At 40.8% G+C, this 27,821-nt stretch overlaps 1 protein-coding gene across 3 annotated transcripts; it reads left to right on the forward strand.

The window, feature by feature from the left end:
• Positions 1–2,981: 2,981 nt before the first annotated feature.
• On the forward strand, positions 2,982–26,075 carry FBXO9 (F-box protein 9). 3 transcript variants are annotated; one of them, XM_087438720.1, is made up of 13 exons: positions 2,984–3,350; positions 6,487–6,570; positions 9,699–9,852; positions 12,623–12,682; positions 14,074–14,173; positions 16,705–16,835; positions 17,624–17,738; positions 19,563–19,681; positions 20,148–20,238; positions 20,930–21,025; positions 21,380–21,473; positions 23,278–23,429; positions 25,482–26,075. In XM_087438720.1, exons 1-13 carry the CDS (start codon positions 3,348–3,350, stop codon positions 25,588–25,590), a joined length of 1,308 nt encoding a protein of 435 aa, XP_087294846.1. In that variant the 5' UTR covers positions 2,984–3,347; the 3' UTR covers positions 25,591–26,075. The 3 variants fall into 3 exon arrangements, with proteins under 3 accessions (XP_087294848.1, XP_087294847.1, XP_087294846.1); XM_087438722.1 differs by lacking the exon at positions 21,380–21,473 and having other exon boundaries at positions 2,982–3,350; XM_087438721.1 differs by lacking the exon at positions 6,487–6,570 and having other exon boundaries at positions 2,983–3,350.
• Positions 26,076–27,821: the final 1,746 nt, after the last annotated feature.

The raw sequence follows: 27,821 nt of genomic DNA on the forward strand, positions 1-27,821 counted from the left end.
AACAAAAGGCAGGCGGCTGCTCGTGGGGACGACCGGCCGCTTTCCCTGGGAAAAGTAACCCTGCAGCTCCCCTCGCTGGCCCTGCGCGTCCCTGCACCGCGCCAGCCCGCCGGGGGCGCCGAGCCCGACCCAGCCCTGGGGTCCCTGCGCCGAGCTGACCACCAAGGCGGCCTCCAGCTCCACAAAACGCACGCCTTATTGCGGACCAGCTGCATCAGGCATCCAGATTTAGAAACGGAGGCCGTGGATGCACGTTCTGAGAACATCTCATTAAAGATAATCATGGTGAAAACCTTTTCCTGACTTTAAAAAACCTAACAGAGGTTGCACGACACTGTGAATGAAACCAATGCCACTGAACTGTACGCTCAAAAACGGTGAAGATGGCAAATGGTGTTATGTATATTTTGCCACAATAAAAAATATTTAAAATAAAAACGCAACTGATTGCCTGTTAGCAGTCATTTGAACTTTTAAGAGGTTTTATATTGTTAGCAACTTTAGCTTGAAAGACTGCATTGTTATCCAGGCGGGAAACTAACTATATTATGAGCCACAAAATTGTAACTAGTTACATGAAATCAAACACAATACTTTTTAAACACACTCATTTGTATCACAAATTATACATTACCTTAAACCATCCACATAAGAGACTGGCTCTGAAGTGCTTTAAAAAAAGAAATGGCTTCAAGGTCCTTGACTTAAATTTACATAATTGCCCCAAGCCAATGTTTCTCAAACTTTAGTTGGAGGCGTCAGAATCACTTGCAGGGCTTGTTGAAACAGATGCTGGGCCCCATCCCCAGAATTCTGGTGCTGATGCTGCTGGTTAGGGGAACCACAGCCCTACGCAACCCAATTTTAATTAATAAAGCAGTAACTCTTTTACACATTCTGGATATTTCTCCAAATTTAAATTCCCCAGTTCATCACCGTATCCATTTTCTCTCACTATTTTCATTTCTGAATTCTAAGAACTGAAGATAGTTTTTTTCTAAAAGAATCTATAAAAAAGGACTGAATCCCTCTCTCCTCTTGTTTCTGTTGAACAAACCTGCAACATACCAGACAGTCAAGCTTCCTTAGACTTCCTGTTCCAAATGGGAAAGAATCATCTGGCCACTTGGCAAATGTATAACATTTATCTGCCTTTGTGTTTACCTATATAACACCCAAACCATATGGCAAATGAAAATTGAAAGTCATTGTCAATGAAAACATAAGCAGACAAGAGGCAGTCTAACAAATCTTATACTGTTCCCATGAAAAGTGATTTTTAAGGTGTCTAAAATTATCAGTTTTAGTCAAATTAGTTGTCCAAGCAAGTCTACCTGGCAAATAGAGGGACTGTCTTGGTCTACCTTTAACAAGGGTCCACTGGGCTAGTAAATGGCTTAGGTCAGTAGCTCTAGCCTGGGGAAAACTATAATTCTGTCAATAAAATATGAGATAATACAACCCTGTAAAGAGGTCTAGTGGATGCTGATCTAAAATAGAAAATAAGTAGCTGTGAAACATAGCGTTTTAATAAAATAGGTGCTCAATTTATTGTTACAAATCTAATTATTATTTTATTAAGCTTGTTTGCTAGAATAATAGAAATCATCTGGGCTAACTGACCAAGCTGTCTTAAATTAGCATTCAACACATCTAATGAAATAGACTGGTTCTGAAAATATTTCAATACCTCATTCTTCATTTGCAAAACTGATATTTTGTATTGAGTCACATGTACCATTTTCTTCTATTATAAATCCTTACATCTTACTCTTTCTCCCAATTTAAGTTTCAAAATCCAATTTTAAAGAGGTCATCGGGAGGAAAATCACCCTTAAAAGACCTAAGCCCTAGAGTCTCCTTTAAAAACTAAAAAAACTATTAAATTTTTGGCCTCCGTTAAACAAGAAGGTACTTTTTATAGATAGCTGATTTAGGATGCAAATAAAAATGTACCCATCCCAAGGGTAGACCCTAATATTAAAAGACAGCAGTTGGGCTTCCTTATTGTAGCTCACCATTCTGCCCCCACCCCTTTTTTTTTGCTTCTATTTTTCTGCCGAAGATGTACTGCATCTCCGGAATAACATAATGGATAAGAGATTTAAACTCCGTGAACTCGTTGAACGTAAGGTCTTGGAATCCTGATGACTATTAATACCTGGCAACTAGTAGAAATTTTAGAAACTACGTAAATGTTTGCTGAATGAAGGTAGGCTGTAAGACTGTAGGTTTTCACAGAGCACGCAAAATTCCGCATTTAAAACATTGTAAAATGTGGAAAAATAACATACCGCCCGATAAATACGGGAGCCTTCTGTAGAAATGAAATCGGGTGTTTGGGCTTTAAAAGGCGGGGCGACGACCGTGTATAAATTCCGGCGCTCTACGCGGAACACAGGACTACAAATCCCAGAGTGACTCGCGGCTGCCGTCTCCGCAAGACTCGGGTTTCTGGGCCTTGGAGCCGCAACATCCTTCCCCCGTTGCATGACGGGATCTGTAGTGAGACAAGCCTTGGGTTGCGTTGGGTTTTCTTTCCCCCTGCTGCTCTGCTAAGCACATCTTTTCCTCAACCTTCGGACCCGTGCTTTAAAAAAGTTTAGTCTTTATAACAGCTTGTGACTGTAGTGGAGTTTCACCGATTCCCTGCATTCCTGGCGTGGGACTCCAGCCAGAGTCGCTGGGAACTGTCCCGAGCGCCCAGTTCGACGCTTGCCTTAAGGTCTCAATCCTAAATTTGAGTTACAAACGCTTTTGAGATGACGCTTGTTAGAGTCTGCATAAGTGTTCACTGAGCCCAATAGGTGGGTTGAGCTTCGGGTTGGGCAAATTGGCGACCTCACCCGCGGTCCTACTCTGCGCACACAGCGGGCCACGCCCCCTCGTCCTCCGCTGGGCAGCGCCCGGGCCGAGCGGCCGTGTGCGCATGCGGGCGGCGGCGGCGGCGGCGGCGGCGGCGGCACTGCGCATGCTCGGTGCGTCGGCGCAGGTTCCCGTGGCAGAGCGGGCAGCTCCGCAGCCGCGTCCGGGGTCTCCAGCAGGGCCGACGCTCCGGTGTTCGCACAGTCCTCGGCCTCGGCTGGCAGCGGGTGCCCCTTCGCTCCGCGAGTCCCCGGCCGCCGCTCCAGCGCGCCCCAGTCTGGCCCCCTCCCCCGCGAAGATGGCTGCCGTACGCCGGGCCCGCAGTTACTGCCGCTGCCTGGTGCGCTTCTCCGACCGAGAACTCTGCTAAGCCCCGCTGCAGCAGACGGGCAGGAGTAGACACCGGACACCAGCACACCTCCTCGGGGGGCGGTGCAGAGGGCGCCGAGAGCCCCTCGACCGCGGCCGGCCACCCCGCCAGCATGGTAACCGGGGAGGGGGCCCGGGGGACACTGCGGGGCGGGGGCGCGGTGTGCAGGAGGGGCCAGGCCTCGGGGAGCCCCGAGAGAGCCGGGAGTGGAGACTGGGAGGAGTAGGAGCTGCATGGCCGCCGCCCATTATGGGGCCCTTGGCCCGAGAGGCAGTGGAGGGGGTGCCGGCCCTGACCGCTCCCGGGGTTCCTTTCTGCTAAGAGCGAGTTTGCAGGACCGCGGAGGAAAATGCCTCTTAGCTCGCCGAGGACATGGAACCAATCTCGCCCCTTTCGAGGGATTTTATCAAAAGCAGTGAGCAGAGATGGAGGTGAGCCGTCGCAGCATCTGAAATCGGGAGGGAGCCGTGGCCAGTGGAGGCACTTGTTGATTGTTCCCCCTCTGCAAAGCCCTGCCCACGGAGAGGCTGTTCTGGCCTTTAGGAGTCCTGGGTTTAGGACGCACCTGCCCCGGGACGCGTCACTGCCCTGGGTAGGATGTTGGCAGGCGGTCCTGGCGGCGTGGGGTTGGAGGGATTATCTCTCACTTTCCAGCAGTGAGAGCCCGAGAAGAGTCTGCGGTCCAAATGGAGGGACTGAGCTAAGCTCCAGAAATGGCCAACGCAAGTTCCATGAGACTGTTGCATGCTGGAATGTGAAGTCTCTGCCCTACGCCGACTTTCTTTTGCTAGGGTTGCCTGAATCAAGGGTGGAATGACACCAAACTAATTAACTCATAGTAGGCACTCAAATATCTATCGAATAAATGAATGCTGAATGAATTTATTTTATTAAGTTAATCTGGAGGATAGAAAAAGGCACTAATTGTCTACACCGCTAAACTTTCAGAGGTAGTTCTCTGACCAGGATTAAGCACCTGATTTTTTCTGTTTCATTATTCCCATGTGTAAAACAGGAGTAAAATGATGACATGGGCTACTCAAAAAAAAGGTGATGTTGAGGTCAAACTCAGTTGTGAAGAATAAAGTGAAAATCTCTGGGTGACAGCTGGGGACCTACTTATTTCAAGTGGTATTTGAGTTGACAAAATGTAGCAAAACCCCAAATCTAATTGTGTCTTGTTTTTGTCATACTGTCAAAATCAAAGTAATAATAGGTTATACCTGTTCTAACACAGGAACTCAGGGGAGAGGAAAAGTGCCGTCTGTATTATAGGTTTCCTTTCCTTATCCTTGAGATATGTATGCATTATATATCCACGTGGCATTTTATTTGTTAATTCACCCAGTTTTTTTGAGCACCTGTTATCAACCTGGCATAGTGCTAGACCCTTGTAGAATACTAGATTTTCAATATAACCAAACCTGTAAGGTGATTTATGGGAAACTTTTAGTCATAGAATGTCATATATGAAAAGGGACATCAGAGGTCACCAAATCCAACACCCTCTCTTTATAGATGAGACAGCTGAGGCCTGGACTCTTCTTTACTACAAATCAAGCAATGTGTTTGGCCCTAAGTTTATGAAGATTACTGAAATGTTCCCAGTGCACTAACTCGAGGGAAGGGGACAAAAAGAATCTCAATACGAGTTTTTAGTGCTGTGATACAAGCAGAAGTGTTATGGGAAAACAAAAGAGGCAATTAAAAGGATCAAAAAATACTTCTTGCTGGGATGATCCCTGAGCTGAATCTTGAAGGATGAGTGGAAGTAGCCAAGTGAGGAAGAAGTCATTCCAAATGGAGAGAGCAAGCAGCACGTGCAAGAGCTGGGCAGTGGAGAGAGTGGGGGGCAGCTCTTGAAATGAAGTCAGTGTAGTCAGACTGCCAGGCAAGAGTTAGAAGGTTAAGTCACTAAGAGGCTACCCCAGGGAACTCAGGTCCCTCCTGTTGGCTGTACTTAGAGTTTACAGTAGTAAAGCAGACTCTCATTTGAGGAGAGAGAAATACTTCTCAATGCCATCTATAAATTCAAAATCCTTTATTATGTATTTTCGCATTAGTGATGTTCTTAGTAGGAAAAGTGCCTGCTTGAAGAGATTTAAAAAAAAAATGTATTTGACAATACATTAATGCTTAAATTTTCAGTTTTCTGGAAATTCATCCAGAGTCTTGGCCTTGCTCATTTATTTCTTCAGCAATTTAGCCTCCACAGTGTGCCAAGCACTTCAGCATTTACTAACTAGTTCAAGTCTGAGCGGCGCCTCTGCTCTAAGTCTGGGTGCCAGAGATAAGATAGGAAGTGAGGCTTATTTATGTTGTGCTGTAAAGTGGTGCAAGTATATCTGGTTGCTGCATTCAAAAATTTGTGTTGATACAAACATTTATGTCCTGGAAACAAATTACAACTAAAATTTGTAAAACCTTACCATCTTTGGAGTGAGTAAAATTAACTATTTTATTGTTTTTATTTCTGACTAACCTTCAAGATCATTTCCCTGATTGCCACACATTAGATATTGAGCAAGTCCAATTTGCTAATAAGTCTGTTAGCTAACAGAGTGGACTGAGGTAACATTTCATTTCACTGGAAGGTAGGATTCAGTTTAATTTAGCTAACATTTATTGAGAATAAAAGGATAAAATGGAAGGAATCTGACCTGAGACTTGTTAAGTCCCAAGCCACGCACAATAATTCCAGTCCAGCTGTATTCCACTTTAAGTCAATTTAATATATAAAAACTTAGACTTATAAAACAGATAAAATAAAAGAGGCTTCTTTACAGAAACGTTCAGTATTACTTGTCTTTGATAATGAGCTTTCCTACTACATTTAAAATATTAATAAACAGACAAAATACGTTTGCATATTAATAACATGCCAGTTCCTTAAAAGAAGTGGCATCCATATGTGGATTATGTATGGTCTTTTAAGTGATCTGTGAAACAAAAACTGTTTGCTGAATCTGTACCACAACTAAATGTTATTTTCCGAAGCAAAGTTGTTCTTTTTAACCACCTACTAAAATATTTTAAACTGGAGGCCAGTGAAGTTGTTTATTCTACAGTATTAAAAAATTAAAGTATCAAATTTTATCTGATTGAAATCATGCAGCTTACCAGTGAAGAAGGCATCTGGAGAGAAGCAGCTATATATTTCATTGGGCGAGTAGCTGAATAGGAGATGTAGATTCCAGTGGGGAACTGAAGTTTGCATATTCCTGATCCTTGTTTTGGGTTTTTCCCCTCAGGCAGAAGCTGAGGAAGATGGTCATTCTGATACTGTCAGAGCAGGAGATGAGGAAAATGAAAGCCCTGCTGAAGCCGATCTGCAGGCAGGTTTCTGCAGTTGTCTATTTAATTCTTATTCCATTGCTTTCTATACATGAGCAGAAATTGATCCTAATTATGAAGATTTGTAGGTTTTTATTTTTTTTTATTTTTTTTTTGAGGAAGATCGGCCCTGAGCTAACATCTGCCAATCCTCCTCTTTTTTTTTTTTTTTTTTTTTTTTTTTTGCTGAGGAAGACTGGCCCTGGGCTAACATCCATGCCCATCTTCCTCTACTTTATATGGGACGCCACCACAGCATGGCTTGACAAGCGGTGCATCGGTGCGTGCCCGGGAACTGAACTGGCGAACCCCAGGCCGCCACAGCTGAGCGTGTGCACTTAACCACTTGTGCCACCAGGCTGGCCCCGATTTGTAGGTTTTTATTTGCATTGCATTTAACCGTATTTTCATGCTTATTTATAGAATACTTAAATTATAACTGTGTTATGGATTTCTTTTTCTGTAAAAGGAGATATCAGTAATTGCTGCTATGTATTTCTATATGTGGGTGTAAAGTATTCAGACCAAGGCTTAAGCATGACGCAAAACCCATCACCTTAAAGAAAAAGATTGACAGATTTGACCACCGAAAAGTTTAAAACCTATGTATAGCAAAAAACATCATAAACCGAGGGAAATAATCAGCTGGAAAAACTATATACCACATATGGGCAGAGGATTGATATCCTCAGTATATATATCATTTTTATACGTTAGCGGGAGGAACACAAGATAGATATGAATGGACAACTAATGGAAAAAATAAGATAAATGGTTACTAAATATTTGAAGAGATAATTAGCCTCGTTAATAATTAAAAAAATACAAATTAAATCTACAGTGAGTTTTGTGAGGAGATCAGCCCTGTGCTAACATCTGCCAATCCTCCTCTTTTTGCTGAGGAAGACTGGCCCTGGGCTAACATCCGTGCCCATCTTCCTCCACTCCACATGGGAGGCCGCCATAGCATGGCTTGCCAGGCAGTGCTTCGGTGCGCACCCAGGATCCGAACCGGCAAACCCCAGGCCACCGCAGCGGAGCGCGCGCACTTAACCACTTGTGCCACCGAGCTGGCCCCGAGATTTTTTTTTTTTTAAACAATCAAATTGGTGAATAACGCCCATTGCCTTCCAGGCTATAAGAACTCTTAGGCGGTGTACATGAAAGTGTAAATTGCTTCAACTTTTTTGGAGGGCAGATTAGCAATATGGATCAAAATGAAAAACATACATTCCCTTTGATCCAGCAATTGTACTTCCAGGAAATTAATCCTAAGGAAATAATAGGGAAAGGGAGTAAATATACATGTACAAAAATTGTTGTAGCATTATTTATATGGAAAAATGGAATACAACCTAAATATCCACACTTATGTTAAATAATGATGCATCTATACAGTAAATACGCTGCAGCCATTTAAAGAGATGGGGTAAATCTTTGTGCACTGAAATAGAAAAATATTCATTGTAATTAGTTAAGTGTGTCTTGCTGAATTTATAAGCTTTATGATGCATATTTATTTGGAGTGCATCCTCTAGTGGACATTGAGAGCTGCTAGAGATTCTATAGGTCAGAGGTATATGTGTTTTGTCTTAGAAGTAGAAGGGTGGGAACCAATGCAGTGTAAAAATGTAGAGAAAATTATTTTTAAAACTTACGTATTTTCCATATGCCTTTTTTAAAAAAACCAGGACTAATATCCACAGTCCTATTGGCAGTGGTCTTCTTTGGGAGGAGGGGTATCCCAGGTTGGGTTCCGAGGTGCAGGAGGTTCAGTGCATGTGGGAGGTTTATTAGGGCATGCTCTTGGCGAAGGAAGGCAGGGAGGCAGAGTGGGCAGAGGGAGAAGTCAAGCTGCTCTGCAGTCTTCATGGGCCACCGTAGCCAGTCCTGTGGGGGTTCTGAGGCTGGGGTAACCTTCCAGAGCCGGGCCCTTAGCAGGCAGTGGTCAGTTTCACTGATCAGTCATTGCATAGAGATCCCCTGGGAAGGGGAGCGACTAGCCCCAGAAGGACTGACAGTTGAGGGCTGTTTTCAGCTGCACTCCCGGTGGTTGGGGTAATCAGTGCTTTATTCCTGAAGGGGGATCTGGGCAGCTCAGCAGAGTCCACCACACAGGGGGACTTCACGTTTTCTATATTTAAAAATTATTTTTTTAGGGCCGGCCCTGTGGCTTGGTGGTTAAGTGCGCGCGCTGCAATGCTGGTGGCCCGGGTTCGGATCCCGGGTGCGCATCGAGGCACCACTTCTCCCTCCATCCTGAGGCCGAGTCCCACATACAGCAACTAGAAGGATGTGCAGCTATGACATACAACTATCTACTGGGGCTTTGGGGGGAAAAAATAAAATAAATAAAATCTTTAAAAAAAAAAAAAAAAATTATTTTTTTAATTATATGTATAATTTTTAAGTTATGTGTGTTAGAAAAAGTATTTCCCTTTTAAAAAAAGGAAAGAATTTGGTTGTTAAATAAAATGAATAGTTATTAAAAGAAAGACTTGGGCTCACCTACAGAGTTTTTAGCAGCACTCTTTCTTTTGTTTTTTTGTGAGGAAGATCAGCCCTGAGCTAACATCTGATGCCAATTCTCCTCTTTTTTTGCTGAGGAAGATTGGCCCTGGTCTAACATCCATGCCCATCTTCCTCTGCTTTATAGGGGACACCGCCACAGCATGGCTTGATAGATCCGAACCTGCAAACCCCAGGCCACCAAAGTGGAGCACATGCACTTAACTGCTGCACCACCAGGCCTGCCCTTTAGCAGCACTTTTAACATCTGCTAGATGATGTATTCCAAATAAACCCATGTTGGAAAGCTTCTAAGTTGAGCCCTTAAGTGATAGCTTATATTTTCAATTGTAATTAAAATTTGATTTTCCAATACCATTAGATTTTTCCTGTATACACAAACTTATTTTAGGTAAATTTTCATGATTTCTTTAAAGTTTTCAGCAGAAAATTATTTTAGAAGCTAATAGGTGTTTAATGAGTATTAATTTAGTAATTGAAAAGACAGTGTTTTCTGGTCTTAGAATAAGTATCTATATGAATTGATGGTGGACTTACTGATAAATTATTCCAGATGTGAGCTGCTCTTTCTCGATGAGTCCTGACACACTTTCTCCCCTAGGCCCAACTCCAGATGTTCCGAGCTCAGTGGATGTTTGAACTTGCCCCGGGCGTAGGCTCCAGCAATTCAGAAACTCGACCTTGCAGACCAGCAAGAGGCTCTTTACTGAAAGCAGCGGACACCAGAGGAAAGCAAGAACTGGCAAAAGAAGAAAAGTTAAGTGTTATGGATATTGTATTGGAAGAATTTTGACAAGTGTACCAGTCTGTCCATCCCTCACTACTTCTTCTAGGTACTTTGGATGGTACCACCATCCTCATAGGCTTCTCTCCTACAGGTGCACTGTCTTCATGGAACTGTCTTTGGTAATTTATAGACCCCCTGAGATTCGGTTCGTCTTGAAAAGATTAGTGCTTCTAGATTTATTAACAAAAGCCCAAAAGGGGAAAAAATTGTTCAAATATTAACACCATTCCAAAGGTCTTAATGCAATATTTTGTTATATTTTGAGTTGAACAAATTTATAATGATGCATTAATCATTTTCTTATTCTGAAAAATTTTGAAAGTGCTCACACTGAAAAGATTTTGAATGCTAATTATTCACCTCTTTCTTGTACTTACAGGAATAAGGCACAGCACACCATTTCACTTTTCATTATTTTCCTATTCCATGGAGGCTGTTGTCTTTACACCATCAGATCCAAGTTTTTCTTTACAAACAATTTGCTGTTAAATAATTGACATTACCATGGTAACTAAAAACTTCCATATTCTTTTTTTTTTTTTTTTTTTTTTTTTTTTGCTGAGGAAGATTCACTTGGAGCTAACATCTGTTGCCAATCTTCCTCTGTTTTGTTTGTGAGCTGCCACCACAGCATGGCCACTGACAGACAAGTGGTGTAGGTCCGTGCCCGGGAACCGAACCCAGGCCGCTGAAGTGGAGTGTGCCAAGCTCAACCACCAGGACACCGGGGCTGGCTCCATTTTGTTTAATTTTTATTCTAATTTTGAATTAATTACAGATTCACAGGTACAGAGAAGTCCGCCTTCACCCATCCTCCCTCGACGGTGACGTCTTGCATAGATAGCTATAGTACAATGTTAAAAACTAGGAATTAGACATTGGTGCAAGGCACAGAGCTTGTTCAGATTTCCCAGCACTTTTGTGTGTGTGTGTTATATAAATAGTTCTCTGCACTCTTTTTTTTTTTTTTTTTTTGGTGAGGAAGATCAGCCCTGAGCTAACATCCATGCTAATCCTCCTCTTTTTTTGCTGAGGAAGACCAGCTCTGAGCTAACATCTATTGCCAATCCTCCTCCTTTTTTTTGTTTTTTCCCCAAAGCCCCAGTAGGTAGTTGTATGTCATAGCTGCACATCCTTCTAGTTGCTGTATGTGGGACGTGGCCTCAGCAAGGCCGGAGAAGCGGTGTGTCGGTGCGCACCCAGGATCTGAACCCGGGCTGCCAGTAGCGGAGCGCGTGCACTTAACCACTAAGCCACGGGGCTGGCCCATCTCTGCACTCTTAATGCATGTCTAGCTTCATGTAATGACCACCGCAGTCGAGATGCAGGACTGCTGTATCGCCACGAGACTCCCTCTTGCTACACATTACAGTTGTGCTCTCCCTTTCTCCCCTCTCCCCAGCCATTCTTCATCACTGGCAACCATTCATCTGTTCTCCATTGCTATAATTTTCATATTTCAAAGATGTTGTATAAATGGAATCATACAGTATGTAAGCTTTTAAGATTGGCTTTTTTCACTCAGCATAATGAGCTTGAGATCCATCTAAGTTGTTTTATCAGTAGTTTGTTCCTTTTTATTGCTCAGTAGTGTTGCATGGTAAGGATATACCCCAATTAGTTTATTCATCGGTTGAAGGACATTTGGGTTGTTTGCAGTTTTGGGCTATTGTTAATAGAGCTACTATGAATGTTCATGTGCAGGTTTTTGCATGAACATAAATTTTCATTCCTCTGGCCTAAGAATGCAATTGCTGGTTATATCGTAAGTGCATGTTTCATTAGAAGAAACTGCCAAACTTTTCCAGAGTGTCCTCACCATTTTATGTTCCCTTGAGCAATGTATGAGTTGTCCGGTGCCTACGCATCCTCATCAGCATTTGGTGTTGTCCTTTCTTTTTAATTTTAGCCATTCTGATAGGTGTATAGTGATACCTCATTGTGATTTTGATTTGTATTTCCCTGATGGCTAATGATGTTGACTGTCTTTTCATCTCTGTGAAATGTCTGTTTGTCTTTTCTAATTGAATTGCTCATGTTTTTAGTGGTGTTTGGAGAGCGCTTTATGTATTCCAAATACAAGTCCTTTGTTGACCATGTAAATTCATAATCTTTCTTGTAAATTCTTTCAGTTTGCAGCTTGTCTTTTCATCCTTTTAACAGGGTATTTCACGGAGCAAAAGTATTTGATTTTGATGAGGTCCAATTTATCAACTTTTCCTTTTATGGATTGTGCTTTTGGTGTCAAGTGTTAAGAACTCTTTGCCAAGTCCTAGGTCTCCAAGATTTTCTTTATTTTTTTCCTAAAAGTTTTATATTTTACATTTAAGTTCATGGTCCATCGTCAAGTTAATTTTTATGTGAGACGTGAGGTTTAGGTCGAGGTTCATTATTTTGGCTATGGATGTCCAATTGTTCTAGCACCGTTTGTTGAAAAGGCTGTCCTCGGGCCACCCCCGTGGCTTAGCGGTTAAGTGCGTGTGCTCCGCTATTGGCGGCCCAGATGCGGACCCCAGGCATGCACCGACACACCGCTTCTCCGGCCATGCTGAGGCCACGTCCCACATACAGCAACTAGAAGGATGTGCAGCTATTACATACAACTATCTACTTGGGCTTTAGGGGGAAAATATAAATAAATAAAATTATTAAAAAAAAAAAAAAAGGCTGTCCTCCCACCATCCATACTCATTTTTAATACAGATTTTCAAAAATTGTTTTTCATTGTTTATTTTTATAGGCTCGAGAACTCTTCCTAAAAGCAGTAGAAGAAGAACAAAATGGAGCTCTCTATGAAGGTAAAAACTCAGGGCCCAGCATCTATTGTCATGACATTTCTGAAGAACCACTCTTTGTTACTAACCAATTTTTTTTTACTAGAATATATGTGATATAGAACATGTCTCCCTATATTTGAAATTGTTTTTTAAAAAAAATCAAAAATAAAAATTGTATTTCTATGTAACCTCTCTCTTCCCCAAAAAATATTGCTGGGAAATATCATATTGGTAGGATGATTTTCTACATTTAGATTTAGTATTTATTAACTCCTCATTATTAAAATATTAAAAATATTGTTACTTGTTTAAAAATAGGATATGCTCCTTTTATAGGTGAAAATTATTTCAGAGGAGGGGAATATAAAGGATAGATTGAGGGACAAATATATGTTTTCTAAGTTCTAATTTGCATTAATGAAAAGGAATACCCTGCAGCTTTAATTGTCTCTTTTATTAGCCCAGTAGAAATGTGTAAGTAAACAAAGTGGTGGGGCTGTTTTGTAATTAGGCTTTCATTTTTTGGTAGTAAAGCTAATAGTTGGGGCATGGGAAAAATGCTTGTGCTTGAATCATTTGCAAATGCCCCCAAAATAACATTGTCAGAATTACTGCGTTTATTTGCAAGTTTCTGCTAGTGATATTTTTACTCTGACATATTGAAAGGGCCCAAAGGGTGAAATTCCTCCACAGTCTTCATTAGTTTTGAGATTGCCATCTCCACTTAGTGTACAGTGATTCACCAGAGTACTAGAACATGGCAGTGTATATTGAATTGAATAGACCTCATCTAGGGCAAAAGGAACTAGTGGGCCTCTACAGCCCCAAGTTCTATTGGTATCTCTCTGTGGGAGACGTGAATAAACGTTATAGCTCTGAACCACCTGGTCAGATTTATGGGGAAAAAAATGATATTAAAGGTTATTTAGCTAAATACGAGGCAGCCAGACTAAAGGAAGTTGGATTTGAAGGATAAATCCCAAAACCTCTTCTCTTTATTCCACCCAGTAAGATACATTTGATTTTCCTCAACTCTGTCCTGGAAAGAAAAGTTTGCTTAAAAATGTTTTTGTTGGGGCTACAGCATTTTCAAGGCCTGAAGAAAGGTAACCACATAAGCTCACTTCTGACAATGCATAAGAGGCTGAGGAAAAAGATGGGAAGGGCTAAATGATGGGAGTAAAATGTAGCATCTTAAGCTTTATAACATGTTAGCTTTAGAAAAAAGAAAGATTATTTCTGAGTAGTAAGGTTTGGAAATAAGTTTGTTCACTGAACTACTGTTGCATGTAGAAAAAGGGAATTTGCCTGTTTTTAAAGAAAGTTACCAAATTAAACCACAATTAAGGATAATCAAAGGAAATGACGAAAATGTGTGGTCGTACCTAATTTCTCTTTATTTCTTCTTTTAGCCATCAAGTTTTATCGTAGGGCCATGCAACTGGTACCTGATATAGAGTTCAAGATTACTTATACGCGGTCTCCAGATGGTGATGGCGTTGGAAACAGCTAGTGCGTATATGATTTGATAGACAGGAATACCTAGAGCTTGTTAAAGTGAAGCATCTTTGTCCTGTTGACTCTTAACATGATAAGAAGGTTATGCCAGTTCTGCTAAGTTCTATAGTCTTTAGTATAAAGACTTGTTTATAAAGTCGTAGAAATTTTTAATTAGGGAAATTCTAAGGTTAAAATATAGACCTGCACATTTTAAACAGACCTAACAAAAATGAAGTGATGAAAGAGTTTAATAAAAGCATTGATTATTGAAAGGAGTAAATTAAAGGACACCTTTGAGCTTTCTAAACCTATTTAAAGTCAAAACTATTAAAATGTAGGCCAGGACCCGGCCCCGTGGCTTAGCGGTTAAGTGCACGCGCTCCGCTACTGGCGGCCCGGGTTCGGATCCCGGGCGCACACCGGTGCACTGCTTCTCCGGCCATGCTGAGGCCGCGTCCCACATACAGCAACCAGAAGGATGTGCAACTGTGACATACAGCTGTCTACTGGGGCTTTGGGGAGAAAAAGGGAAAAAAAGGAGGAGGATTGGCAATAGATGTTAGCTCAGAGCCAGTCTTCCTCAGGAAAAAGAGAAGGAGGATTGGCGTGGATGTTAGCTCGGGGCTGATCTTCCTCACACACACAAAAAAAATGTAGGCCAAAGTTGAAAAATGTTAATAATGATTGAAATTGGGTGATGGGTAGTCTTTCTCCTTTTGTATATGTTTGAAACTATACATTTAAAAAAAAAAAAAAAAAGGCTTTCCATTTTTTAGGAAAATAAAACTGAACTATAGCAAGACTTTGTTGTGGGTAGAACATTACTAAGACTGTAACGTTTGTTTAAAAGCACAGGTTCAGGATATAACCAACTCCTAAAAGAAACCGTGTTTTATTGTATAGATGACACTTGCATCCAGGTCACAAAGTAGCACTGATGGATTTATACGGACAAAGAGTAAGAGAACGTGTTGTTAAACCAATACTTTTGAAACTATTTGCAAGACTATTATAACATTGTTTTGGCTTAATCTCCCTATCCCCACAAGCCCAATTTGCTGATATTAGAAGGGAAGGGAGTCTGTACCCATGAGAGAATGTCAGGTTTAAAATGAGCAATACATAGAAAAATAGAATTTGGGTAATGAGATATTATATTAGCTATTATATTATTATATTACCTCTGTCATGAAATAGTTAAGTTATTTTATTGATAAAGTATGCTTATTGCCAGTGTTTTTTAACTGCTTATAGTATTAACACTTAGGCCTTGGATAAGCCATATTAAAAACATCCTAGTGAAGTCAGTATTAATTGCCTGTTTGAACTTTTGGGCTGATAGTGTTGTTCACCAAATTAGATTTAACAGTGTGAGGTAGTTCATGCTCCAAAGGAATCATTTGGGCTTTTCCAAGCCTTTATATTTGAGTAGAGTCATTTAGACCCAGTTTTTAGCCAGTTTTATAAATGGACACCAGATGCTGTTAAGAAAGATTGTATTAAAACATTAAAGAAGCATATCTTTTCTCTCCCATCCCTTTATACCAACCCAGATGCTGTGAAAGTTCTTGAAGGATACAGTGTTTTTTTTCTTATCAGGTCTAATGATCCCTAGAAGTTTCTTTGCTGTTTTTTGTGTTCTGTAAAAGGTTGGTAGAACAGCCTCAATCACCTTTGCCCTTTGTTGTATTAAAAGAAGCGCTTCCTGGTTTTGTAACTTCATCCCCATCCAGGCCTTTTTTTTTAAGTCTGATCATTTTTTAGATTACTTTCAACAAAAATGGAAAGCTAGATATTTTTCTAGAACTTTAACTGCACGTTTGTTTATATTGACAGATGATTTGTAGACCCTGCTAAGATTTTTTAAATTACATATTTTCCTCTTTAAAGGTAGAGTGATAATGCACGTCTGTTAGAAACCCCTTAGTAAGTAAGTACCTCAGATGGCATCTGTATATTTGATTTTTATCCAATTTGAATAGATTAAGGTCACTTAAAAGAATATATTTACCTAACTTTTTTTAAGTTATTTGAAATTATTTTTTCCAATACCTGAGGAAATCTCTACTTTACAATAAAACTAATTAGTTAAATCTCAACATTTGTATCCAAAAATTCTAATTCTTTCTGGGTGGTAATTAAAATTGCTAACGCTTTTGTCTTCAAAAGACTTCGTATGGTACTCCTTACAAAGCAGATAAACTTTTATCACATCAAAAAAAAAATAGAGGCCGGCTCCGATGGCCTGGTGGTTAAGTTCAGTGCCCTCCGCTTCGGCGGCCTGGGTTCAGTTCCTGGGTGGGGACCTAGACCACTCGTCAGTGGCTGTGCTGTGTTGGGGGCTCACATACAAAATAGAGGAAGACTGGCAACAGGTGTTAGCTCGGGGCGAATCTTCCTCAGCAAAAAAATAAAACTAGTAAGTTTACTTGTAGATGACTTTTTCTAAAGCAGATTTGAAAGTGCTATGAAAAATCAGTTTCTAAGCTCTGTGTTTGTAGACTGAGGCCCGCAATCGATTCACCCCCCCCATCTTTGTTCAGCATTGAAGACAATGATGACGACAGCAAGATGGCAGATCTCTTGTCCTACTTCCAGCAGCAGCTCACGTTTCAGGAATCTGTGCTCAAACTGTGTCAGCCTGAACTCGAGAGCAGTCAGACGCACATATCAGGTGAGAATTCATGCTTGTGATCACCCAGTGAGAAATGCTTGAACCTTAGATTTAAGGTTCCCGAACTTACAAGGTCAGATAACTTGCCGGCCAATTAGTCTAGTTCGGAGTGGGGGGAGATCTCGCTGTAAGTAGTTCGCGTCCACTGCTGCGCTTTCAGAACCTGAAGTAGAGCAGTTTGTGGGGCGGTTGTTCAGGATGTCCTCCTTTTTCCCTGGAGGTCCGGCAGGGTGTGTGTCTGAGTTACTGGGGCGACCCTCAGAAAACTGAGGAGTACCGGCAGCATCAGGCACTTCAGCCAAGTTAGACAGTCGTCCTGAGATAGGCTGAAGGGTTAAAAACGAATATATTTTCTTTTCACATGTTAAACGTTTAATTAGTTATGGGACTTTTCAGAGAAGGGTAATGGAAAATTTTCAAGGAGATGAAAGGAACTTTTGAGTGTTAACAAATGCACTAAGGATCACACACATACATAGATATAGTAGACTATTTTCCTAACACGTTCGTTTTAATTTGTCTTGCTGGTAAAATCATCCTCCGAGGGAAGGGGTTGCTTTACAAAAGTAGCTTCAGATCTGTTCTGTACTGAAAAAACAAAGATATTTGCGTCTTGATGTTAGGAACCATTATTACTTTTGGGTAGCTAAATACACTCATGCTGTCGCTCTGAGTGATACTGAGGGTGTGATTTATAAATTTCTAGTGATATATAAAGATATCTGCACTGAGAACGTGAGAGCAGAGCAACTTGGGAGAGTCGCTGAGAGGATGGTTTTCTTTTGTAGTGCTGCCGATGGAGGTCCTGATGTACATCTTCCGATGGGTGGTGTCCAGTGACTTGGACCTCAGGTCATTAGAGCAGTTGTCACAGGTGTGCAGAGGATTCTATATCTGTGCTAGGTACGTACTTTTTTAAAGCACTCAGGCAGTGGTGAAAAGATTATGGTCTTTTGGCAATTTTGATAAAAGAACTTGATTGACATTCTGGGTAAAAGCTTAGAATGAACAGTTTGCTACACTGTACTTATGTGATTTTCTCAAACAGCTTAGCATTTAAAGGCTAGAATGCACTAGGTTTCCAGGGTGTAGAATAATATGTAGGTCAGATGTAGTCACACATATTACTTCCCTAGGGTAGTTTGCATGCTGGCTTAGCTGATTTGGAAAAAGAATGATGTTAGAAAAATATGCTCAAGTCATTTTCACAGTAACTCTAAACTTATTAAGTGGTAATGATTTAAATTTAGATTGTGCTGGAATTTTCTTTTGAGTTATTAAAAGTTATTCTGTATTTTTAAAATCTTGCTATGTGAAGAATAATCATAGTTTAGTTAGTATAAGATTATTTGAAATTGGTAATCTTGCATGGGTATCTTTTATAAAAATATCTACTTAGTCCTTCGCATCTAGAACTTTTTTATAACTGTAGTTCTTAAAATTCAGATGCATTAGGTTATTTTTAAATAACCTAATTTCATTTGGAGTCTTATATTTGGGATGAAACATTTGAATTGCCTGAAGCCTTCGTTTTTTGGTGATTCTTTATGCTATTCTATTTAACAAGTACCTGTTAAGCACCTGGTGGATTGCCACCAACCTTTTGAAATTGGGGTCTCTAGCATTGTTATTCTGTTAACTTTTCTTTTAACTATACAAGAGAAAACATTATAAAGAGGGAATTGATTAAGAAAACAAATTTTCAGGGAAAAAACTTCATGTGTTATTATAATATAAAAGTAATCCTTAAAAGGAAAAGTTTTAAATATACATTGCAACAAATCTGGAGCAGGTTTATCTTTTTTTACAGTCTGGCTCTGATATAAATAGTTTTTACATCTTTAAAACTGACTATTTCAAGCTACAGATGGAGTTAAAATATTTTGAGCTGTATCAGAATCGTATCAGTATTCAATACATCTTTTGCTTCGCTTTTTGCACTAATCCCAGAACAGTCTTGTTGGTGTTGCCTTCACAATACTCTACGTCCAGTCTCGCCACTTCTCCAAGTACACTATAGAGCCGCAGCCGCCGTCGTGCCAGGTCTGGATTACGGCGGCACCCTGCGTGGTCTCCCTGCTTCCACGCCTAGAGCCCTGGAACGTAGTCTCTGTAAACTGCCAGAGTGATCTTTTAGGAGCACGAGTCCTGCTCAGAACCCCACAGGGGCATCCCTCTCACTTCAGTAGCCACTCCCGCCTGCACTACCTCACCTGGCCTGACTGCCTCTCAGATTGTGTCGTCTCCACCTCGCCCTGCTTTGCTGCAGCCACGTGATCCTTCTTGCTCCTTGTGGAGCACACCAGGCACACTCCCATCCGAGGGCCTTGCACTTGCTGTGGCTTCTGCCCAGGATACCATCTTCCTCATCACTGTAGGCAGCTGCCCAGAGAGGCCTCTCCCAGCCACCGTATCTGAAATAGTCTCGTATTCCCCACCACCATCGTCCTTATCTCGGTACTCTGCTTTGTCTGTTTGTTTTTGTACTGAGCACACAACGTGGAACTTTTCTCTCTCTCTTTTCTTAGTTTTGTTTGCTTTCCCACCAGTAAAAGAGTAGGGCCTTTGCCTCATCCATCAGTCTATCTCCAGTGCCCAGGACAGTGCCTGGCAGGGGCTCCACAAGCACTTGCAGGATAAAAGATGGCTCATAGCAGGAGTATTTCTTATGTCTGCATGTAGGCACTTAGCCTTTATATAAATTGATGATGTGCTTTCATTGCCTAGAGACCCTGAAATATGGCGTTTGGCCTGCTTGAAAGTTTGGGGTAGAAGCTGTATTAAACTTGTTCCATACACATCCTGGAGAGAGATGTTTTTAGAAAGGCCCCGTGTTCGGTTTGATGGTAAGTTGAAGTTGTTAGCACTCGGGAGAAATAGTGATTTGTCATGCTGATTTTGGTAAATACAGTCTTAATTTTCTGTAACAGAGATAAGTACTCTGAGCATATTTAAAGGAAACCACAATAAAAATAAAGCTGAAAATGTGTTATATGATTGTAATTTTTAAAGTTTTTTATGTTGTTACTTTAAAAAAATCTGTTTCTTGGGGCCGCCTCAGTGGCACAGCAGTTAAGCGCACGCGCTCCACTGCGGCAGCCCAGGGTTCACAGGTTTGGATCCCGTGTGCGCACCGACGCACCGCTTGTCAAGCCGTGCTGTGGCAGCATCCCATATAAAGTAGAGGAAGATGGGTAGGGATGTTAGCCCAGGGCCAGTCTTCCTCAGCAGGAAAGAGGAGGATTGGTATTGGATGTTAGCTCAGGGCTGATATTCATCACAAACAAAAAAAAATCTGTTTTTTTTTTATAGGAGTGTATATCAGTAAAACCACATATATTCGCCAAGGGGAACAGTCTCTTGATGGTTTCTATAGAGCCTGGCACCAAGTGGAATATTACAGGTACAACTGTAGTGAACTGAGTGAGTGGAAAATTCTCTCTCTCCAAGTATTAGTTGGTTAGTTATTGGACATCTTTTCTTTGTGGCCTTTGCATTTACCCACAAAATGGCCCTCAATATTTTTATCTGTTATTATAATAGGAACTACACTCAAAGAGCCAATAGGTTAATACAAATTATTTAATTCCTCCTAGCCTCTAAATCTAAGAATTATTTTGTATTTTAGAGCTCTTCCTTGTCTTGTGCCTTTGGTGTACTCATTTGCCTTTATAAATAGCTTGTGCTTTTATTCAGCCTGTTCATCAGATATTACTGTCATAGAGAAATGAGTAGACACGTTAACTGTTGTGTATTATCATGGGATCTCACTTTTGTTTGTCATTAATTAGTGCTTCAAGAAAAAACAGATGAACTTTAATAGAGCAATATTTAATTTATTTTTATTCAGTGAAACTAAAAGTTCAGCAGTTCCCTCTAAGAAAGATAATAAAAGTCCTTTAGTTCTTTGTCACTGGCCTCACAGGTTGTCAGTCACGTTTGTTTTAATGATGTTTGGCCAGTTCTTTGGTGCTTGGTAGTTCTGTTTTGGCTTCCCAGCTGTGAAGAGGTTTAGGCACTGGGGAGAAAGGACATACGTGTTTCATACCTTGTGCGTGTGTGGTGTTCTTTGGTGTTCTCTTTCTCTTACCCAGGTACATACGGTTCTTTCCTGATGGCCACGTGATGATGCTGACTACCCCCGAGGAGCCGCAGTCCATCGTTCCTCGTTTGAGAACGAGGAACACCAGGTGGGTTTTTGTGTGTGGTTTTCTATCCAGTCCACATTTCCTGTGGTAACGTGCAGATGAATGTAAGCCACTGCTTCCTTAACTTACTGCTGCTGGATGGTTAAAAAAGTAATCATCAGGGGCACTTGTGAAAGATACGATTCCCGGGCCCCTCCCCAGAGAGTGTGCTTCAGTAGGGCTCTGGGGCCTTGGAAACCAGGTTCACTCACGTCCTAACTGACTCTTCTCAGGCAAGTTGAGTAAACACTTATAACTGATTACTTTAAAGATGACTTAAATACATAAAACTGATTAGTAGACTTAGATTTAAAGTGGTTTTTTTTTTTTTTTTTTTTTTTTTTTTTTGATTTTTAGAACTGAGGCAATTCTACTGGGTCATTATCGCTTGTCACAAGATACAGACAATCAGACCAAAGTATTTGCTGTGATAACTAAGAAAAAAGAAGAAGTGAGTATGCAAGATGGAATTCGTTTTCTTTTTATTTCAGTGCCCTACTCATTCAAGCATTCTTGATTAGAAAGGATAAAAAAATACTATTTCATAATTTATATTATTACACAAAATGTATGTTGACTTACAGCATATCTCTGAAGAGAGCTGGAGGGTTTTCTAAAATGTAGGGTGTTTTTTTTTAAGATCAGCTTGTTTGTTTTTCTCCAAATGGTTTTCTTTTCTGGTCCAGGTTTTTTGCATGTGAAAATATAAAACCAAATTTCCTTTGAAATAACTGGTAAAATTATACCTGAATATGTTTTTGGCTTTTCTCATTTTGAATCATAGGAGATTTTCTTCCTAAATTATCTCATATAGATATTTCTTTCACAAGCATATTCTTAGAGAGAATTTCAGTTTCTACTGGACATAAACTAAAGTAAGCTAATTTCCTTCTTCCTCTTCTCACAAAAGGAAAAAAATGCCAAGCAAACATGATTGCTGAATTATTACATTCCAGAGTACTTTAAACTCTCTTAACAGATTGAGGGCCTAATTTTTTTCACAACTTTTCTCCGTGTACATTTTTTTCAATCTTGGTTAAAAACCGTAACATACCCAAAAGTCATTTGTGAGATAGTTGGAATAAATACTCACCTATTGCTTTTCTGATTAATACAGTTTTTGAAAGAAGTTTCCCTTGTGTTAAATCTGCCTCTCTTCGCTACCACCACGCATGGAGATAGTCATAGCAGGGTTTCCTGTGGGAGTCCTGTCACCATGTGGCCATCTGTTGCTGGCTTCTCCACCTCCCTCAGGGAGGCTCCTGGAATCTGGGGCAGCATCTGAGGGGCACAGATAGTTGCTCTGACTGTGACCTTGTCTGTGAGTGTCAGAACTGGGGAGTGGTCAGGCCCTAGTTGTTTAGACTTTATCTAATAAAAGAGTTGAGGAACTCCCATGTTGAGCACCAGTTTTCTCTTCAGAATATGGTATAGAGAAACCATATGCAGCGTTGATGTTCTTGTGTTTTTAGCAGCAGTATTTGAGAAGTGTGATTCTAATGAATTTTATCACATCTGTTTCTCCATTGACTATTACACTGTTATTGCAAAAGATAAGTTGTACTCTGCTTTTTCTGCAGCCTTTATCAGTTTATCACTTTCCCTCTTTAAAAATTCCCAAATGTTTTCAATTAGAAGGAAATAGGCTGAGAGAGAGGAGACAGAAGTTGTAATTCCTACCTCTGAAACTGCTGTGTAGCTTTAGTTAACCCTTTCAACCTTCCTGGGTCTTCATTCTTTCAGCCATTAAATAGCAATAATGCAATCATATTTAACACATGGGGTTATTGTGATGATGACGGAGAAACAAACGTTATATTTTTAGAATACTTAACATTTTTTAAGGCACTCATATGCCTTCTTTTTTGTGTGTGTGAGGAAGATCAGCCCTGAGCTAACATCTGCCATTCCTCCTCTTTTTGCTGAGGAAGACTGGCCCTGGGCTAGCATCTGTGCCCATCTTCCTCCACTTGATGTGGGATGCTGCCACAGCATGGCCTGACAAGCAGTGCATCGGTGCGTGCCCAGGATCTGAACCCAGGCTGCCAGCAGTGGAGTGCAAGCACTTAACTGCCACGCCACGGGGCTGGTGCCACTCTTATGCCTTCTAATTTGATATCCAAGACAACTCTTTACTGTGTGCAGAGATTGTTACTTTTAGTGTCACTCTTGCATAATATATACCTATAAATATTTTTATATATATGAATATCAGTGAAGTGGTGCTTCATTATTGTTCATGCACCCTTTTACAGAAACCACTTGACTATAAATACAGATACTTTCGTCGTGTCCCTGTACAAGAAGCAGAACAGAGTTTTCACGTGGGGCTACAGCTGTGTTCCAGTGGCCACCAGAGGTTCAACAAACTCATCTGGATTCATCATTCTTGTCACATTGCTTACAAGTAGGTGAACACGACAAAAACACCAAGGTTGGAGGATAAATGTGTACTTCCTGTCAGGTTAGGAAACTCGCAGGTTTTGAACTCCACAGAGCTAATGTTACATTACAGAGCAAAACCATAGTGTGATACTACTACAGACCAGAAAATGGCCAAACTGAAACAAACTAACAGTGGCCCAGGAAGCGGAGCGCTGGCGTCTCCCTCAGTGCGCGTGCGATGGGAGTGGGCACTGGCGCTGTGGCCGTGAAAGCAGCGGTCCGCGAGTAGGGTGCTGCTCGGCCACTCGCAGCCGTCCAGCCGTGGCTCAGTCAGTGCCTTATGCAAAGCAGCTTTAAATGCCAGATCCTCTTTCTTCTCCCATGCTTCAGTCTTATCATGTTTTACTTTAGTTCCATTTGGTTTATCCCCAGGGATTATACACTGATTTTAGTAAAATTGTAGTTAGGAAAGTGAGTCTGCTGAAAAGATCTCAGGTATCCCAAAGCCAAATCTGTGAGGCGGTCCTATTGAAAGCTCTCTGTCCTATGAGTTAGGACCTACTTGTATGAAACAATAAACAGGAGAGTGTGTGTGAGAAAAGAACAGAACAGAAATAAAATCAAAAAAGCAATTAGGAAAGGAGACATCAATTCGTGTGGAATTGAAGTCAGCTGCTGTTAGGTTTGAAAGAACGTTGGTGTGTGACTGAGGGCTCTCTGTTCCAGTTGAATCCAGAATTCTGAGAGACAAGCTTTGAGGTCACCTTCCGTTAACCTGCTTCACAATCCTGGCCACATGGTTGAAAACTTGCTTGGTCACATTTGTACCTTACAAATAACTGTCCCACTCGTGTGGAAGGTCCTGACAGCTGAGAAAGGGCGTTTTTCTGTCTTCTCATCTTTGTTTACCAGGCCCGCTGTCTTCCTGCTTCTCTCAACGATCTGTGAAGTGGAACTTTTTTTTTCCTCCCCCCCAAGAAGTAGTTTTTCAAACCACAAGTAGTGGTTTTCAAAACCCAAAAGTAGGACCAATCAAATGAAAAGCATTATGTTTTAGGAGAGAAAAAGGACATTATAATAGGCGTCATTTGTAAGAACTGATGATCATGTTGACTTCCTTATAATATTTATAAAGTCACTTGAGTTTTCTGGTTTTGTCTATTTCTCCTTTTTTAAGGAAAAATAAAAGGCTGTGGTAATATAACTCATCACCTGCTTTCCCCTCCCACCTGTAATTATGCAGTCGGTTATGCAAATATTAAATCATTACATCCTAGAATAGATTCTAGGATTATACTTCTTTCTAAAATACATTTTAATAAAATCTTAAAATGTCTATAGCCTTTGATTTAGAAATTCTACTCTTAGGAATCTGTTCAAAAGACATAATAAAAAATTTCATAATGTTATTTATTTATTTGTTTTTCTGTGAGGAAGATTAGCCCTTAGTTACCATCTGTTGCCAATCCTCCTGTTTTTTTTTTTTTCTTTTTTCTTTTTTACTGAGGAAGATTGGCCCGGGGCTAACATCCGTGCCCATCTTCCTCTACTTTATATGGGACACCGCCACAGCATGGCTTGACGAGCAGTGCGTCACTGCGCGCCCGGGATCCAAACCTGTGAATCCCAGGCTGCTGAAGTGGAGCACACGCACTTAACTGCTGCGCCACCGGGCCAGCCCCTCACAGTGTTATTTTTAATTGCCAAATATTGAAAACAACCTAAATCTCCAACAAAAGGGGAATTAAGTAAATTGTGATACAAGCAGACAGTGAAATCTTATGCAGCTACTAAAAATGGCTTCTGAAGAGTATTTAATGATGTGAAGAAATGCATATGTCATAATGTTAAATGCGAAAAAGCGGCATGACTAGCAGAGTGAAGCTCAGCAGAGGTGCGAGTGCTTGGAAGAAACACTAGAAGAAAGTACTTCCTCTGGCTATGTCTGGGTGATGGAATTATGAGTGGTTTTTCTTTATGCTTTTTAAAAAATAAACTCCCCCCTAGAAATATGCAAGGATTTTAAGTGAAGTGAAATTTCCTTGTAGCTAGTAATTCTGTGCTCTCTTTCCAGATCAACTGGCGAGACCGCAGTCACTGCTTTTGAGATTGACAAGATGTACACCCCCTTGTTCTTCGCTCGAGTGAGGAGCTACACTGCTTTCTCCGAGAGGCCTCTGTGAGCCTCCGCCCAGTCCTCTGTCACTATTGCATGAAAAAAAGTTTAGAGAGCAAAAGAGCCACCTAAGTTATAAATGTACATATATATATATGGAATTGGAACTTATTTTACATTGTTGGAATTCTTTTAAGAAGAATGTAAATTGATTATTTTTTTTATTTAAAGGGATAGTTGATTCTTGGGGTGTTGTGTTTTGAAATTAAGAAGTTGAAATTTTAAGCTGTTGAAGCACATTTATGTTGTGAAAAACCTCATGAGGTTTAAATCATGTTCTTTTTCAAGCAGATTTCTGTCACATAAATCTTCTGCCTGATCATCCCAATATTTAAATGCGTCAGGGGGGAGAGCTCCACTGGGTAAGCATTTCTTTTATGCATGACATAGTGTCTTTGCACTCAAGGTTCAAAATGTAAAAACCTGTTCAGGATTTGTTTGAAACTCTTTGACCAATAAAGATCATAAATAAACGTTTCTTTCAAGAAAATATATTTGGATGGCCTTTTTCAATTGTCAGGATAATAAACAGGCCTAGAGTAGCCAGTGAAAGCTTAAGAATCATTGCCTCATTTCATCATTGGTCTTTATCTGCAGCCGCAGACTATAGATATCATACTCTGACCTCATCTGGGCACCTTACAAATGGATGACATTAAATGAGAAAGAGTGAACTTTTCAACATGTTCAACTGGTCATTTCTGTTCATAAAAGAACAATAGAGGATCATGTAAACCTAGGCCTAACTCTTTCCAGCATTCAAGGTGGGAGAGAGCCAGCCACCGAGTATACTGTGTGTTACGTCCCTAGTAACAATACTATTAGTGTTTAAATTCAGAGCTCTACCAGATTCAGATGTTGGCAATTCAAATACAGCTGCCGACGAGTACTTTAAGAAAGTCATGTACTTTCAGAAATCCACATCTGCAGCCACAGTTGCTTTCAAATTCATGTTGAGATCAAAAGACACTTCATAAGTTCCTGCAACTCAATATGGGACAGATCTTTTAAAAAGCTAATAGGTGGGGCCCGCCAGGTGGTGTAGCAGTTAAGCTCACGGGTTCAGATCCCAGGTGCCGATCTACACACTGCCTATCAAGCCATGCTGTGGCAGCATCCCACATATGAAATAGAGGTAGGTTGGCACAGATGTTAGCTCAGGGCCAATCTTCCTCACCAAAGAAACAAAAAAAGCTAATACATGTTATGTTAAAGATGAAAACCAAACATCCAGTGTGTGTACAAAGAGAGGAGAGGTCTACTTAGGTCGGCTTTTTGCATCCTGAGAAGGATGTGTTCCTCAAGTTGGAAGGGGGAGAAAGAAGCAACCTGCCTGAGACAAGGCAACTCTTCATGATACGGCTGTTATGTTTATATACAAGTTGATAGAACATCTGATCAGGACATGGTCAAATACAGCTAGAAAAATCAATCACGAAGGAAAGGGGAATTTGGAGACTTGTTTTGCCATCATCCCTGATTAGATGACCTGTTGGAAACAGCCGGTGGATACCAAGTTCAAAGGTTCCCTTGTGACCAAGAAAGCAGCTTTCACCTATTTAGCTTGGAGCTGAAAACAATCATTTTTTTTTCAGGTTACATTTTCTGTATATTTAAAATTTAATGCATGTATATGTAGTGTGAGAAAATTAGAATATTCAGAGACTCAAAACATAAAATAATCCTAACACAAAGATAACTAACGAGGAGGAGTTTTTACAGTGTAACCTTTTTCTCCCGTCCTCTGAAAACCCTGTCACCAAAGCCTTTTAACTTCAGGAAATGTCCTTCCTTTGCTCTATTTGGATGTTTTAGAAACTATGGAAAGCTGGCAGTGCAGTGTCTAGACTAGCTCTTAAAAAACAAGAAAAATTTTCTAGAAATTGCATTTCATCTCCTGCTTGAACAGTGCTCAGATGTCCTCACAGGGAATCTGGCCTGAGCACCAACATGTGGACTCACCTCCTCTTCCCCTCCTGCGTTTTCCTCCCCGGTCCTCTCTCACGCCTGAGTAAAGGGCAAGGTAGAAGCACTTGGGGCCCTTGGGGGCTGGGGGGTGCAGGGCAGGATTCACCTCAATCCTCTCTCTGGCTCTATAGTAACCACTCAACTGTATGATGTGTATCTTTTGACTATTTATTCTGTGCATCTATTAAAAGTGGGATTATATTGTACCTAATGCTTTGTAAGCTTTCTTTTCCCACATAGTAATACCATCTATGTCATTTCATTATTCTT

This window comes from Ceratotherium simum, chromosome 13 (genome assembly GCF_057802395.1).
Source record: "Ceratotherium simum simum isolate JZ-2026a chromosome 13, ASM5780239v1, whole genome shotgun sequence".
Classification (NCBI taxonomy): domain Eukaryota; kingdom Metazoa; phylum Chordata; class Mammalia; order Perissodactyla; family Rhinocerotidae; genus Ceratotherium; species Ceratotherium simum.

Bases quoted from the DNA above. Each gene is read 5' to 3' on its own strand.
- FBXO9 (XM_087438720.1), top strand. The intron at 9,853-12,622 runs AGTTAAGTGTTA...GTTTATTTTTAT, and splicing joins AGAACTGGCAAAAGAAGAAA to AGGCTCGAGAACTCTTCCTA. The intron at 20,239-20,929 runs GTACAACTGTAG...TCTCTTACCCAG, and splicing joins CACCAAGTGGAATATTACAG to GTACATACGGTTCTTTCCTG.